This window comes from Leptonychotes weddellii, chromosome X (assembly GCF_054177405.1).
Source record: "Leptonychotes weddellii isolate Sample4059 chromosome X, ASM5417740v2, whole genome shotgun sequence".
Taxonomy (NCBI): domain Eukaryota; kingdom Metazoa; phylum Chordata; class Mammalia; order Carnivora; family Phocidae; genus Leptonychotes; species Leptonychotes weddellii.
In genome coordinates, this window is record NC_138385.1 from 68326582 (window position 1) to 68344385 (window position 17804).

The 17804-nt window shown below is 39.6% G+C and overlaps 1 protein-coding gene across 1 annotated transcript in view; it reads left to right on the forward strand.

Moving 5' to 3' along the window:
* SHROOM4 (shroom family member 4) overlaps positions 1-17804 on the forward strand; it is a 187272-nt gene that overhangs the window by 90175 nt on the left and 79293 nt on the right. The window contains exon 2 of the mRNA XM_081807954.1: positions 7680-7831. Coding sequence (XP_081664080.1) covers positions 7680-7831 — 152 coding nt within the window. The remainder of the gene's footprint in view (positions 1-7679; positions 7832-17804) is intronic.

Below are 17804 nucleotides of genomic sequence, written 5' to 3' on the forward strand. Positions count from 1 at the left end.
ATGTATCATATGACCTCACTGATATGAGGAATTCTTAATCGCAGGAAACAAACTGAGGGATGCTGGAGTGGGGGGTGGGGTGGGAGGGATGGGGTGACTGGGTAATCTGTGTGTTTTGATGGACATTGGGGTTGTTCCTATTTTTGGTCTATTATGAATAAAGCTAAAAATAAAATATAAAAAATAAAATATAGATATATAAAAAATATTTAAAAATAAATCTAAAATATATCCTATCACATCTTTTTGTGGACACCTGCACTTCTTTCTCTTGGGTATCCCTAAGTGTGGAATTTCTGGGTTCAACAGAGGGCATACAGACTTCTACAGTGGCTGTACAATTTTACACTCCCACCAGCAATGTAGAGTTCAAATGTTATATGTTCCTGCCAATACATGGTATTTTCAGTTTTTTTAAGTATTCTAGTGGATGTGTACTGATATTTTACTGTGATTTTAAATTGCATTTCTCTGATGAAAAATGATATTAAGCACCTTTTCATATGTCTACTTGGCATTTGGCTATCTTTGGTGAAGTGCCTGTTCAAGTCTTTTGCCAAATGTTAATTGGTTGTGTTTTTCTTATTGATTTGTAGACGTTCTTTTCATATTCTGGATACAAATCCTTTGTCAGATATATGTATTATAAATATTTTTTTCCTATTCTGTGACTTGTCTTTTCACTTTTTAGTGACATTTTTGATGAATATGATATATTTTTTTATTTTGGTGAACTCCAATATAGCACTCTTTCTTTTATGGTTATTGCTTTTTGCATCCAGTCCAAGAAATATTTGCCCAGACAATGAGATAACCACCTCACACTGGTCAAAATGGCTAAAATGAACAAGTCAGGAAACGACAGATGTTGGCAAGGATACAGAGAAAGGCGAACCCTCTTACACTGTTGGAGGGAATGAAAGCTGGTACAGCCACTCTGGAAAACAGTATGGAGGTTCCTCAAAAAGCTGAAAATAGAACTACCCTATGACCCAACAATTGCACTACTAGGTATTTACCCCAAAGATACAAATGTAGCAATCCAAAGGGGCACCTGCACCCCAATGTTTATAGCAGCAATGTCCACAATAGCCAAACTATGGAAAGAGCCCAGATGTGCATCAACAGATGAATAGATAAAGAAGATGTGGTATAGATATATACAGTGGAATACTACTCAGCCATCAAAAAATGAAATCTTGCCATTTGCAACGATGTGGTTGGAACTGGAGGGTATTATGCTATGCGAAATAAGTCAACCAGAGACAATTATCATATGATCTCACTCATATGTGGAATTTAAGAAACAAAACAGAGGATCATTGGGGAAGAGAAGAAAAAATAAAACAAGACAGATCAGAGAGGGAGACAAACCATAAGAGACTCTTTATCATAGGAAACAAACTAAGGGTGGCTGGAGGGGAGGGGGTTGGGGGATGGGATAACTGGGTGATGGACATTAAGGAGGGCACGTGATGTAATAGGCACTGGGTATAAGACTGATGAATCACTGACCTCTACCTCTGAAACTAATAATACTTATATGTTAATTAATTGAATTTAAATTAAAAGATAAAAAAATTTTTTAAAGAAATCTTTGCCTACCTCAAGGTCACAAAGATATTCTCATGTTTTCCTCAAAAGTCCTTTGGTTTTAGCCCTCTCATTTAAGTCTATGATTTGGAGAAATGTTTTAGTAAAAATTTACACCAGCAAAAATATTTTGAGTATGTGTCCCCAGGACACATAATTTTATTTGTGAATGTTATAATTTACTACCACCAATATTAAATATTAATAACGCTTGACTTTTAAATTATTTTAGATAAATGTAAATATAAACAGAAGTTCAAATATATCCCCTTCCAGTGGATCATCTTGTGCATAGCCTGGGATATATATACACCCTACTCTGGAGATCATTGTACTAAACCACCAAAAGCTGACATTTTTGGTGAACACTGATAATATTAATATCAGCAAAAGACTTCAGTGTAAATAAATGGCTAGAGTTGACAAAGTGTGAACAGGACCCCAGTGAGGATATTTACTGTAATATAAGAAACCCTGAGCTTACTCTTGCACAGTGATGTTTGTTCCCCCTTACTTGATTTATGAAGACAGCAGGATGATCAGACTTGGTAGGAGTCACTGATGGTAACTTGCTTTCGGTTGCTGATGTAGGGTACAGCGCTTTTGACTCTCTACTCCTTTCCTCATCACCAAATTCCTAGAACAGAGCTTGGCTCTGGACTGACTGATTTTTTGGCAAAGATACTTAGCATTCGACTTGGGCCAATCCCTAGGGAAATTTAATGATCCGATGCTTAGAGGACTTTTGTTGTGAGGATTAGTTAACTAGATGGTGATTAAGCAGCTGGGGAGGAAGGTGCTGTCTATAGGAATAGGTCATGCTTTGGAGCATAGCATAGTTCCACTGGTCCAAGATCAGTGAGCCTGATCCACAGAACTTGACACTCTGGGGCAGCCTTATGTAGGATTTGGGCATCTGTTTCTTAGCTGGTAGAGGGAAAGAGTATCTCCCCCCTTGGTGGCCACCTCCTCAAGCTATCTGCATACAGGGATTACCACACAGAACCAGGCCCACTTACATCTTTTTAACTGGTGGTTGTTTTTGGATTCTCGTTTAAGAGACAGGTTTTGTTTTTTGTTTTGCTTTGGGTAACCTAGGGAAGATGAGGAACAGCAGAGTTTCTTGTTTTGTAATCTAGACTACTTTGGAAATTCGAGAGGGATTTTGAAGGGAGAGAGTTTCTAAGACAGAGAAGTTAGGGCAGTCACTATGTCTGCAGCCTGGCATCAGACTGTTGAAAGCCGTGGCAGAGATTGCAGAAGTTTCAAAGCCTCTGTCTTCCCTGTCCAGGGCACTCTGAGTAATCTCTCCTAGCATCAGATTCTAAGGGATACCAATATGGAAGAGAGGGCTGATCAGAAACAGACAGTCCCCAACCTGTGGTCTGCTTAAGATTTCAAACTAAGTTTCAGAATAAGTGCAGACTTTATCTACTATTTGGTGATCCTCCTTTCTCATAGTTAGACTTCTTAAATCCAGCTTATCTCCCTCTCTACATTTTCTCTCAGTGGATTCCCCAGAAAGACCGAATTGCTGAAGGGGTGTCTAGAATGTTATTAAAAACTTGAAAATCTTTTAAAGGGTGCTAAGAAGACATTCAGAGGATGTTCTGTTTTTTTAAGCAATACAACTACTATTCCGGGTGGACCTTTTCTATTTGCAAAAAAATAAATCAATTTAAACAATTAACTCTGTTGTTTGCCTTCTTAGACTATAGACAAGCTGGTCGAGGTAGGAGTGTGGACTGGTAATTTGGCCAGAGGCTCTTAGAACTGGCCAGGAAAGTTTCAGTCAATGCCTGTTTTTTCCAATAAATTTCTTGTAGCAAGCTGAGGTATTCACAGTCACACCATTGATTTTTAATGCGGCTCTTACACTATTATAATAAGCTTTCAATACCTGTTGGTTATTGTTGCAGATGATGTTTCTCCTGCTGACTACATTTTTTTTAGGCTAAACCTTATTTAACTTTTCTTTCCTTCACTCTCTCATATCTCCCAAGTTTAGTCAAAATCCCCAAGCAAGTATCTGCTAGTATCAGACTAAATAAAAGCTATTACTAGAAAGCCAGTAAGTGTTGTTATGTCCATTTTTCTTTGCCTTTACTCTCAAGGGGCCAGCTTGTCACTTTGTTTACAGCTATCAGAGCACTTCATGCTTCATTGGAGATCCATCAAAAATTTCCAAATCGCTAGCTCATTAGCACAAAATAGGGCTCCAGGAATCTCTTTCTCTCAGTGTCCCAACTGTGCTTTTTTAAGTGTTCCAGCCTTGATGGACCACTCCAAAACAATGGATAATGACCACAGGGAAATGAGAGATGGATGTTAATTAGTCAGTTTTGAAGGAGTGAAACATGGGTGAAGACAAAGTATAATGGGGCAAAAGGCCGGGATTACCTGTGTCAGCAGAAGGATAATGCATGATTTTGTTAACTGTTCACAGGTCACTGAATGTCAGAGCTCCAAAGCCCTCAGAGATCATCTAGTCAGACCCCCCACCTTTTACCAGTAAGGGTAAAAGAAGCCACAAGAGGGGAAAGGGACTTATCCAAGGTCAATCAGCTCTTCCCAATTTTCCAGACACCAGCTGGCTTTTGGTTATATGACCTTTATGCAATCCATTTTCAATTACTTGGGCCACTCACTGCTTAGCCCAGCAATCACTTGGATAAACCAAAATGACACATAAGGTAACCATCGTTTACATTGGGCTTTGTGATGTGTGTTTATACTGACATTCCAGTGTGTCTGGGTACAATCTGAGAATTCACAACACTTGAAATGAAACAAGAAAGCCACCCTAAAAGTCTGATTCAGGAAGAACTGGTCAAGTTGATCAGCCTTACTGAATGAGCGGCATCAGATGATGCTACACAGCCCCTCAAGCAGGGCGTGTTATTCTCAACAAGTTTGTTGATTCACATCTTTCCTGAGCCTCAGCCAGACTTGTACATGGGGCAGTGGAAAGGGGAAAGAAAACATTTTATAAAAGAATACATACATCTTCTTCCCTCCCTCCCTCCTTCGCTTCCTTTCTTCCTTCCTTTCCTTTTTATTCCTTTTCCTTGATAGGAAAGGAAGCCGCTGCTTTATCTTCTATATAAACAAATGTGTGGTGGAGCCACTGACCTGGAGAACTGGCTGTCAGGAGGCAAAACAATAAATGGAAGACATGCTGGAATCTAGAGGTGGAGTGCAGGAAAGACTAGTGAACAATAGTTTTTAAAAGCATTAAAAAGTCAGGAGAAGTAAGAAGGAATCAGTTATATAGCTCGGTAAATGCCCTGGGTCTGGGAAAGGGCGAGTTTGGAGTATAGTCCAAGGGATCTTCAATCAAATGGAGTTTCATTTCCTGATCTGGACCCATCTGGACTCTGGGACTGTGCCAGCTGCCCATAATTTACTGGTTTGTTGTCTGCAAGTTCTTGCACTTGTGCTAAAATTGTATTATTACACTCAACACATCTGTCCTAAGGAGGATGCTGTAGTGACTGAGAAGGGGCAGGAAACAGAAAAGGGGCATATGGGGCACCTGGGTGGCTCAGTCGGTTAAGCATCTGACTCTTGGTTTTGGCTCAGGTCATTATCTCAGGGTTGTGGGATCGAGCCCCACATCCGGCTCCATGTCGGTGGGGAGTCTGTTGGAGATTCTCCCTCTCCCTCTGTCCTCCCCCCCACCCCCCCGCTCTCTCTCTGTCTCAATAAATAAAATCTTTAAAAAAAAGAAAAGGGGCATTCATAGTCAGCCTGAGGCTCTAGTCCAGGAAAGAGTTCCTGCAAGGACCCAGTGGCAGCCCAGATGGCAGTAGGGAATGCAAAACGCTGAAACTTTTGCTGCAGCAATAATTAAGCATTTTTGTTTAAAAGGTTCCCCCGTTTCATTTTCTGGCCTAGAATAAACAGAGATCTGGTTGATGTAACAAAGTGCTTAATTAACTTGAGGTGGTACTTAGTATCAACACATATTGAAGGGGAGACTTGCTATTGGTGACAGTAATATGGATAATTGAGTTGTATGAATAAAAAATGGGTAGAGTGAATTAAGACTAATGTACATCAACAGGAAAAATCTATTAGCATTCATTAGTTAGGCTCCTGTTTGTGGCTCTTTGTTAGCCTAAGGAAGCCCTTTTAGATGGCTGATCCCTGTTGAAAGTCCTGCCTGATGCTGAGGGCCCTCTGTGGATGCCAAAGAAATGAGTCATTCAAATAGAACTTCTGAAATTCAAGTACAGCACTTTGCTTTTTTTTTTTTTTTTTTGGCAGCAGGCAGCAGTGACTGTGAAGTAATAATGATAATGACAATAGAAATAAGAATCTGATCCTAATTAATTTGCTGAGAGTTGTTCCCCATTTACCAATATTGGCTTGTTTTATCTTGAGTGGTGGCCCAGGTACTGGAACAAAGGTATATATATTCAATGTCACTTGGCTAACCTATGATTTGTCAGACAAAGGTTAATTTAAAAAAAAAACCTGTTGGGTTAGCAGCAATAAATTTAATAATAGTCTGTGATTTAACTTAGAATTTCAATTTATTTGATGGGATTTTTTAAAATCCTGAATTAACATTTTTCTCTGCACTCAGGAGGTCTCGACTGCCAAATTACGCATGAGCTGGCCAACCTAAAGCTCAGCAATATTCTAACTTGCATGGTGAGGGATAGATTGGAGGGATTCTATAAAAAGACTGAGAAAAAGATTGGAAGAAGGGTAGAAATGTAAAAACACCTACAGCAAAGACCAGCCTTTGGTTGCCCCACTTAGAATCTTTCTTTCCCTAAAGATTGTATGGTTTAATCATCCTCACCTTCCTTGCCCCTGGGAGAAAAACAAACATCTCTTCCTGATTCCGTCAGTGGGGTGGACCTTTTTTATCTAACCATCTCTGTGGACATATGAACTTCGGACATAACCTAAACTTGAGGCTGGGAGCTATAGCACTTAGCATGCTGTCCTGTGCATACTAGAAATTCACTAAAAATCTGAGGAATGATTAATGGATGGATGAGATGACTCCTACCACCATGGATGGAATTGATGTCCTAATAGGTAGAACTCACCTTTGTGGTACAAAGAATGTTATATATAAAAGTAGCCATAATCAAGGACCCATGGGGGACATTCTGCTTTGCTTTTCTTTTGCCTACCCCAGCTGCTATTATATCTGCCTTTGCTTTCTATGCCCTCCAGCCTGACTACCCTCTTACCAAGATTGCCGTGGTCAATGGTAATTCTGTAGGCCGTGATGGTACAGTGAACACCTATGTTTCCAGATTTTGGTGAATGCCCACTGTGTTCCATACCCTAGAAGCACTGTACTAGGCACTTGTTGAAGAGCATAGACACATGATCAGTTACTTTGTCTGTACATCTTTTGTATCTTTTGAATTAGCAATTCTGCTCACAGAATATTGAGCTGAAGCTCAAGGTCTTCAGAGTCAACTCCCTTGCTATACTCATCAGAGCTCACATTTATTGAGGACTTAAATGTTCTCAGACATTCCCTATGCTAACAGCCCTGTGAGGTAGGTACTTCTGTTATTTATTTTCCTCTATCAGGTAATTGAGACATAAAGATGTTAGGTTACTTGCTCAGGATCACTAAGCTAGGAAGTACTAGAACCAAGATTCAAACTCAACTTTATCAGACTTCAAAGGCTGCCCCAAGATAGGAAAGGACTTGCCAAAGGTCATTTTGCTGGAGCCTAGCTCTTCTGGCTCTAATTTGTGTTCACATTTTGCTATGCCACCCTGCTACTTCAGCTCACACTGTCACATTCCTTCCAAACACCATTCTCATTGAGAAGTGCTTGTCTCCCCAGAAGGACGTGGATTCCTCCAGAGCAGAGCTTGCATTATTTCAGTATTGCCTCCTTCCTCAAGGGTTTGCCCAAGGTTGGCCTTCTGTAAATATAAATACTAGCCTGTGATCAGCTTCTTAGCTGTTTCCTGGAGCTTCCTGGAGCCTTCCCCCCGGTACTACTTATGGCTCTGAGTTTGGGAGGAACCAGGAAGTAGAATTTGGGGTCAGGAGTCATCTCACCACCCACCTGCTTTCTGTTCTGTTCTCTGCAACACAGATTGAAGATGGGGGCAAGGCAGCCTTGTCCCAGAAGATGAGGACTGGTGATGAGCTGGTGAATATCAATGGCACTCCATTGTATGGCTCCCGCCAAGAGGCCCTCATCCTCATCAAAGGCTCCTTCCGGATCCTCAAGCTGATTGTCAGGAGGTAAGGTACAGGGAGATTTGCTGCTATAAGGAATAGGGGCCACTGAACCGCTAGGTTGGTACTAAAGCCTCAAGAGAGTTATGTCTCTAGCTAAACATCATCAAAGAAAGAGGTGTCTCACATGAACAGAATTTTGCAGACAACTGAAGCAGAATGGCATAGGAGAAGGGGTCTGTGGTTCAAATCCTGACACTGCTACATATTACCTGTGTCACCCTGGTTATTTTATATAATTTTATATAGTTTATTTTATATCTGCAAGACTCAGTCTCCTTATTTGCTATCAAGAGAAGTAAATGATTCCATATACACCAAGGGCCTACCTAACCTGGTGTTTTTCTGTCTCCTTCATAACAGGCTGCCCTGTTCAACCAGAGAGATTTATTCTTTCAAGTTTTTATTTAAATCAACTACACAGATTTAAAGAGACCCTACTACCAGCCACGGTAGGCATTCTGGAAGCTGTGGCAAACTCAAAGATAGAAACCCTGCCCTTCAGGAGAATACAGTCAAATGGGGGAGAAAAGACACATGTGTGACAAATTAATTAGCAATACATTTCTGGGGAGAAAAAAGCAATAAAGGAGATTCCACAGGCTGAAGGGTGATTGTCAAATGGATTATTTAGACAGAAATTGCTATTAGAATTCAAGAGAAAGAGACAGTACTTCAGAAGAGACTGGTAGGGTAAGAGTTCATAGAGGAAGTGGAATTTGAGCTAAAGGGTGGGTATAATTGGACAAATAAGCCATCAGGAGGAGAAAGGCTTCCAGATAAGTGGAGTGGCCGAAGCAAAAGGAAGGTAAGGATATACTTGGGCACAGTTGTTTTGCTGCAATTACATGTTTGCTTATTGGTGAGCTTTCCATATGGCTTCTTCCATTTTGCTGCTCTATCTTTGCTCTGTGCTACTGGAGCTCATACCTCTCCCTTCTGTTGGTTTCCTTTATCCTATACACAAGCCTGAGCTTCTCCATCTTAATTATTTTTACTAGAAAAAATATTTTTAAAGCATCTTCCCGTAATCCTACTATCCCCCTCCGGCTACTGACCCATCTTTCTCCCCTTGTTTATACTCAGTCTCTCAAAAGGAGAGTCTATACTCACTGTCTTCATCTACAATTTAGCTTTCCACCCACTGCAGTCTGAATTTGACCTACAGAACTCCACTGAAACTACTCTGTCAAAAACTACATATTACTTCTTAATTGTCAAAGTCAATGGATTGCTTTCAGTCTTCATCATGTCTGATTAGTATATGGCATTTGACATTGTTGCTCTGGGTTATGTTCTCCTTTGTGAAACTCTGCTTTCTTGCTTGCAAGATACCCCATTTTCTTGTTACTTTCCTACCTCTCTGTTCATTTTTTAAAACCAGGTTCCTCTACTACCTGCCTTTCCTCTGATCATCCCTTACATGGTGGTGTTTTCTCTAGTTCCACTCTTTCTAACTTTTTTAATATACCATGGAGAACCTCACTCAGTTCCAGAGTTTTAAATTCTCATTTACATGTATCTATTATTATATTTCTTGAGCCCCAGACCCATATAGCCAACTTCCCACTGGACATTTATACTTAGATGTCTCAGAAGCATTTCAAGTATAATATGCCCCAAATCTAACATGTCAGCTTTTCCTCTCAAGCTCCTCATCTCAGGGCTTGGGACCACCATGCCCTCGGTCAACCAAACCAGAAACGCAGAAGCCGTCTTTAATTCTTCTGCTGTTCTCATGCTCTACATCCAAGTGATTTATCCTGAGAGAATACTTAAGGGGGAAAGGGTTTTAACTTAGTAAGGGTGAGGTTACATAGGATCCTATTGATTGATCGGATTACCTGCTGGTACCTAAAATTAAGCCATCCCTGCTCATATACCTGGATAGGAAGTGACAGGTTAAGCAATGTCTTATACAATAGATACATTGCCACTGACTCAGTCTTGAATTGGGTCGTGATTTAAGTTTTAAACAAGGCTTCTTGGAGAGGTAGCTTGGTAGTTTTTGCTTTAGAGTCAGATAGACCCATGTATGACACTGCCTAGTTCTGTCACATATAATAGTTCCTATATAATGGCATTGTTGTAATGATTAAACAAGGCAATGTATGTAAAATGCCTTTCACTTACCGGGTTCTCAAGGAATTTCATTCCCATTACTTTCCCTGGGGTATAAGAGAAGCATAATTGGGGTAACCAAACATTATTAAGTAAGGAGAACACCAGAACTGTAGTGTACTTTGCAGCCTAACCTTTACAGCACGTGATTTGCAGAGAAACCATTAGGGGTGACAAAGATCTCAACATGAAATAAAGGTCCCTGGGAGATACAGGTTATACAGAGATACCAGCACCTGTAAGGAATGTAGACACCATCCCTGGTGGCTTCTGAGCCAGTCATAAGAATGAGAGTATCTGGCTGTCCCCTACTCATCCTTCCTTGATGAGCACGATGTTCTTTGTTCCTGCTGTAGCAACATCTGCCACTACCACTTAGGAGTAGCTGTAATTATGGCCTTGGAGATAGTAGGGCCCTTTGGTTTTCATGGTGTGGCAGGTCCTATGGCTCCCCAACTTATACTGTCTACCCTTTCAGCCTCCCCCCAGCGCCTATTGGAGGAGGCCCTCAATGACATAATTTATTAGGTGATGCTGCCCTCTTGTGGAAAACTTAGCCTTCCTGTATGGATTACCCCAGGAATGGTGTTAGCAGGCATTTATTCCCTCTTTCTTAGTCCAAATGGTTCCTCAAATTTATGAAGGAGCTCTTAGCACATAGATGAAAGGTGATCCCCTGAAATTTAATATTTAACCTAGTGTTTTATACTAAGGTAGACTTTGGTTTGAGTAAGCAATCCATTGGCGAAGATTCAACACTGAGCTTTAAGTCTGGACTCGAGTCCTTTGGGGTGAATATAATGAAAAAGAAGAACTTTAGAAAATGGCTTATTCTGAAAAGCCACACCAGCTCTTTCTCCTATATTGCCTTTTAGATAATGGTCAACTAAGTCAGAAATCTAGGTGTTAACTCTCAACTCTTCTCACTTGCCCCAACCCCCTTCAATCTAATTCCAAGTCTTAATGATTCTACTTGCTGTAAACCTCTCTGCAGCCTTGGTCTTCATCCAAACACTCATGATTTCTTACCTGAATGATTATAAGAGTCCTTTCACTGGCTTCTCATCTTTTGGTCTCACCTCCTTCTGATCAATCCATTCTCCAAATAAGGCATCTGATCATGTCACTTATCTATTTGGAAACAAAACAAAACAGGAACAATAACTATACAATCTTGTTGGTCCCGTGAGATTTATTTAATATTGATAGAAGATACAAATTATTTTAAGGATATTATATTCATGAAACATTTTTTTACATCCAAATATTTGAATAAAAGACTATTTGAAATACAAGAAGAAAAATTATAGAAATGTCTATATGGAAGATTTATACAATTTAACTATGACATGAAAAGAAAGAAAGACCAAGAAAATAAGTACTTAGAATATTTGAGGGCGCCTGGGTGGCTCAGTTGTTAAGTGTCTGCCTTCGGCTCAGGTCACGATCCCAGGGTCCTGGAATCGAGTCCCACATCGGGCTCTCTGCTCGGCAGGAAGCCTGCTTCTCCCTCTCCCACTCCCCCTGCTTGTGTTCCTGCTCTCGCTATCTCTCTCTCTGTCAAATAAATAAAATTTTTAAAAAAGAATATTTGAAAAATACAATTCATCAGATTTAATTAACATCAAAAATTATATTTGATTGACAGTGAATACACCCTCTTTCAAATATTCAAAGAACATTTTTTATTATGTTATGTTAATCACCATACATTACATCATTAGTTTTTGATGTAGTGTTCCATGATTCATTGTTTGCGTATAATACCCAGTGCTCCATGCAGAACTTGCCCTCTTTAATACCCATGATCATGTGGTATACCACAAAGAAAATCTTTGCATACTCTTACAAGTAGAAATCAGCCTTGTCCTGTTCTCTGGCGATAATGTAAAACTTCTACAAATTTAGAAACAAATTCGAACAAAAGTCTTCCACTGTTTTAGTATTTCAGAACACATTTATATATAAGTATTAGCCAAAAGAAACACTAGCAGACTAATAAAAAATAACAAAAATGAGATCACGACTTGTCAAAACTTTGAGAGCAATATTCAGAAGTAAATTCATAACCTTAAATATTTCATTATTAAAAATGAAGAATGAAATTACATGATTAAGAATCCAATATAATATGAAGCCAAGGGGTATGTTGTTTTTATGGGGAGATGAATTAAGTAGATAAGCCTCTAGCAAATTTAATTAAGAAAACAAAGATAAATTATAAATAAAATTTAAAAGATAAATGGAATAGAACAACAAATACAAAGAACTTTTCTTAAATTATAGGAAAGTATAATTGTACCTTAATAAATTTGAAAATCTCAGCAAATTTGAAATACCTAATAAAATGTTAAACACCATGCATTAGTAAGAAGTTCAAAACAAAATGGGCCTGTAACTGTAGAAACATTGAAAACAATTATCAAAGAGAAACTTCCAAAAATACTTTAGGGCCAGATGTTTTTTATCAGTGAGTTCCTTCAAATTTTCTAGGAATATCCACATTGTTATAGAATTGAAAATCTTGCGGAGTTATTCACGTTGATTTTGAAACTAGCATCATTCTAATACCAATATCCGACAGACTGTTCCAAAAAGAATATTCTCTTTGGTTTGTGAACTTAGATGTAAAACCTATAAGTGATTTTTATCAAATCTACTTCAGCAATATTGCACAATAATAATTCATTGCAAATGTTAAAGGATAATTTTTTAAAAGATTTTATTCATTTATTTGAGAAAGAGCAAGAGAGTACACACAAGCAGTGGGCAGGGGCAGAGGGAGAGGGAGAAGCAGACTCCCTGCCAAGCAGGGAGCCCGAAGTGGGGCTCGATCCCAGGACCCTGAGATCATGACCTGAGCCCAAGGTAGACGCTTAACTGACTAAGCCACCCAGGCGCCCCAAAAGATAATTTTTAAAAGGTAAAAATCTGGGCGCCTGGGTGACTCAGTCGTTAAGCATCTGCCTTTGGCTCAGGTCATGATCCCAGGGTCCTGGGATCTAGTCCCTCATTGGGCTCCCTGCTCGGCAGGAAGCCTGCTTCTCCCTCTCCCACTCCCCCTGCTTGTGTTCCTGCTCTAGCTATTCTCTCTCTCTGTCAAATAAATAAATAAAATCTTAAAAAAAAAAAAGTGAAAATCTTAACTCTCATAATGATATAAAAAAATGAACATATTTAAAGATTTTATTTACTTAATGAGAATGTTACAACTAGTTCAGAGGATAAGTCAAAGAAGCTCAAATTTAATTTAAAAGAACAATAGACCAGAATAACCAGTTTGGAGCTACAGGGAGAAATATATCCCATTCACGATAGCAATCAAACACATAAAATTCTTAGGAATGGCCTTAAGAAGAAATGTGTATGAAAGAAAGAGGATATATACGGTAAAAAAAAAAAAAAATAGAACTATCCAGGAAGAGAAAATGTGTCAAAATAATTTTTGATTATGTGGGTAAAGTTTCAGGGCACTGTATTAAGTGATAAAAAAGCAAGACACAATTTAATGGTCAGTGGAATGTTCATATGCACTGGATTAGGCATGCTATCTATAGACAACTTCCAAAGCATTATTCCTCCACCCTCAGGCAAAGTCCCTTCACTTTTGAAATTCAACATGCAGGCTATATCATTTTCCTTTCCCTACTGCTGACCTCTATCAGCCTCCAGGTCATTCTCCCGCTTCCATTTTATTTTTTGGCACCTGCTTCACCATCATTTTTCCTACCCCAATTCATGTTGTCATACTGAAAGATTTTATTGTCCTTGTAGAGGATCACAAACTTTACTCTTCTGGGTCCTTGATCATAACTTCAGCAATAAACCCTCTATATCAGCGGCTCACTCCTCCAACTGTACTATGGACTTTGCCAATCTTTCAGTCAACATATATTAACCGAATGTCTAACCTATGCTAGAATCTAGTGAATCAATCATGAATAACATAGGTATGGTCTCTGCTCTCACGGACTCTGACACCCTCCAGGCTTGCTAACAGGGTTTCTTATCTGAATCACAAAACAAAGAAAATAAGTTGAGTGTCTATTATCTTACTATCCCCAAGGATGATACACAACTAGGAGCATTCTAGATCCCTTAAAAAAGTTAATTCATTGCATAAAATGGATGCTTTAGGGCTGTGGTTCTCATGGGTGAGCATCACTTAGGAAGTTGCTAGAAATGCAAATTATTGAGCACCACCGGAGACCTACTGAATCAAAACTCTGGGGGTGGTTCCTAGCACTGTGTTTTAACAAGCTTTCCAGGTAAAAAGCTTATAGTTTAAGAACCACTGCCTCAAGGCATTAAGGATTAATTTTCAGGAATCCGTTATGAAAGACTAAATTCACCTCTCTGACAGCAACCTCTTCTCCTTTTAGCTTTCTCATACTCCATTCTCTTTACAGCTACTCTTTACTATCATCAAAGCCTCAAATATTTTCTCCTATTCTTTCAGTCTCCTTTAATCACCATGGCCTATGACTCTTCTTACTCTACTTGCTGAATCTGAGCAACTACAGTCATTCATGGTTTTAACTACCACATCTGTGCTCATAACTGTATCTCTAGTTCTAATCCGTCCCCAAAATTCATATGTACAGTGGCCTGGTAAAAACCTCCACAGGAAAACCCAACAGTAAATGCAATACAATATGTATAAATCTGAATTCATTATCTAGCTTATAAAACTCTCTCTCCTTCCAATAGCACTTGGTGGTACTTTCATCCACCTAGCCATCCAAGTAAGAAATGTGAGTCATTTTTTACTTCTTGCTCTCCTCACTAAGCCATGTTAATTTTACCTTTTAGACACTTCTAGAATTTATCCTCTTTTCTCCATTTCCACTGCTTTTGCCTGGTTCAGGCCCTCATCTTCTCGCCCCTGGACTATTTCAGTAGCCTCTCAGCTGTCTCAGATCTGTCTGCCAAAGTGTTGCCACAGAGATAAATCTAAAATACAGATTCAATTATATCAATCCCCTGCTGAAAACTTGTCAGTGGCCTTCATTGCCCAGAGGCATGGTATATAAGACATTTTATAGTTTCATCCCTACCCTTACCTACAACTTCATCTGGCATTCCTTATCTTTTATGCTAAAATAATACCATTGCCCAAGAATTTCATGCTGTTTATCAATTCTGTGACTGTTCATTCTCTGCTTTCTACTTGGAGCATAGTTTTCCCTTTCTTTGCTTAGTTAATGCCTTCATATTAACATTCTTTAAGACTCAGCTCTGGGGTTGATGTTTATAGGATACTTTCTTTGATGCCTTGGATTAAGTTAGATGGCCTTCCTCTAGCTCCTACAGAACCATAGAACTCTAGCTTTTATCACATTGTATTGAAATAATTTGTTTCTGTATTTATCTTTTGCATTAGACTAGACAGGGGTTGGCAAACTTCAGCTCATGGGCTAAATCTAGCCCACCACTTGTTTTTGAATGGCCTGCTGGCTCTGAGTGTTGTTTTTTTTTTTTAAGATTTTATTTATTTATTTGACAGAGACAGAGACAGCGAGAGCAGGAACACAAGCAGGGGGAGTGGGAGAGGGAGAAGCAGGCTTCCCTTGGAGCAGGGAGCCCGACGCGGGACTCGATCCCAGGACTCTGGGATCATGACCTGAGCTGAAGGCAGACGCTTAACGACTGAGCCACCCAGGCGCCCGCTCTGAGTGTTTTTTAAAAATATATTTTTAAATGGTTGAGGAGGAAAAAAGCAAAAGAAAAATAGTATTTCATGACATGTGAAAATTATATGAAGGTCAAATTTCAGTGTCCATAAAGTTCTATTGGAACAAAATCATGCCATTTGTTTATGTACTGTCTATGGCTGTTTTCACACAACAGCACAATTTAATAGTTCTGACACAAACTGTATGACCTGAAAATCCTAGAAGTTCTTATTTAGGCCTCTACAGAAAAATATTTTGCCAACTCTCAAACCAGAAGCATGAGGGGAGGAGCTACTTTGTGTTCATTGTTGTGTCTCTAGCACCTAGTAGATGTTTGGCCCATTGGAAAGACTCAGAATTTTTTATTTACACATCTGATATAGGGAAGTAGAGAATATGAATAACTGGTCCACTTGGTAGTTATATTACTCAAGGTTACCTAGATTGGCAGATGAGATTGCATTCAGTCTTTTATGAGTATGCTTATTTGTGACTCTGTTTTTCAGTAACTGATCAACTCTAGGCACACTGATCAAAAAACAAAACAAAACAAACATCTAGTTTTTATCCTGCAAACCTGATGTATAGATCTTAGACCAACATGAATATGAAAAGGAACTACCATATTTTGGGGCTTTGTCCAAGCTATCTGCCAGCTCCCCTAGTTGACCTCACTCCGTTGTTGTCATTATGCACATGCCATCTACGATTAAATTGAATTTCAAAAGTGAAGGGACTTTGCATGAGGGTGGAGGAAGAAGCAGTTAAAACTGTTAAATCTCAATAAAACTGTAAGTATTCTGTCATGTATTAATATACCAGGGATATGCTGCCTCACAAAAGCCAGTGGGCATGCCCCAGCCCTGTGCTTTCCCACTGCTCCACTAAAGCCAGTAGGCATGGACTGGCCCTGCAATCTTGCTCTGCCTTGCTAAAGCCAGTGGGCACATGTAGTCCACACAGGAGATACCCCTTGATCTCCTGAATCTGATGGCAGGAGCCTTGCATCTGTAGGCCCAACAGGACTGAAACAATCAGAAACATAGTTCTTGGCAGGCTATCACCACCAGGGCATTACACAGATAGCAGACTGAAACACATCCCCAATATTCCTGTGAAAAAGGCATATTTACTTGTCCCAGAGCTTCAACCTGAGGGGTAGATGTCAGGTTTCCCATATATCTAGAGGCTAAGGAGGTACTCTCAGGGAACATAGGTTGGGGGACATCATCTTTGCCTTGTTACAGTTTGCTGGTAGCCTCCAGAAAGGTGCTTATACATTGTTCAGAGCCATGATTTTTGCAACTGTTGTCTAGGAAAAACCTCCACATTGCCGGAACAGGAGGTCAGCAAGGATTATGACCACAGTCCCACATGACTGTATATATTTGCATACTTTAAAACCTGCTGCCTGAGGGGCTATCTTCCAATCAGCCTGAAACTAGATTCTGATTAAGATGACCCTCAACTGGGAACTATCAAGAATAAATCAGGCTACTTAGATAATCACAAATATCCCAGAGACAACCAAAAGCAAGGACAAAGTTAAATGATAAGGTTCATCATCTACACAAGCCACTCTTCTAAGGCTGGGAGATGTAGCTTTTTCACCTAATACATAGAAACAGAGAGTCAAGCAAATGAAGAAATGGAAAAATATGTTCCAAGTAAAAGAACAGGATAAAAACCTCAAAAAGAAACCTTAATAAAACAGAGGTAAATAATTTACTTGATAAAGAATTTAAAGTAATGGTCATAAAAATGTTCACCAAACTTGGGAGAAGAATGGATGAATACAGGGAAAACTTCAACAAAGAGATAGAAAATATAGGAAAGTACCAAATGGAAGTCACAGAGCTGAAGAATACAATAACTGAATAGAAAAGTGTGCTAGAGGAGTTCAATGGCAGACTAGATGAAGCAGAAGAAAGTATCAGTGATCTGGAAAACAGGGCAGTGGAACTCACCCAAACAGAGCAGTGAAAAGAAAAAGAATTTTAAGGGCACCTGGGTGGCTCGGTCATTAAGTGTCTGCCTTCAGCTCAGGTCATGACCCCAGGGTCCTGGGATGGAGCCCTACATTGGGCTCCCTGCTCAGTGGGAAGCCTTCTTCTCCCTCTCCCACTCCCCCTGCTTGTGTTCCCTCTCTCGCTGTCTCTCTCTCTGTCAAATAAATAAATAAA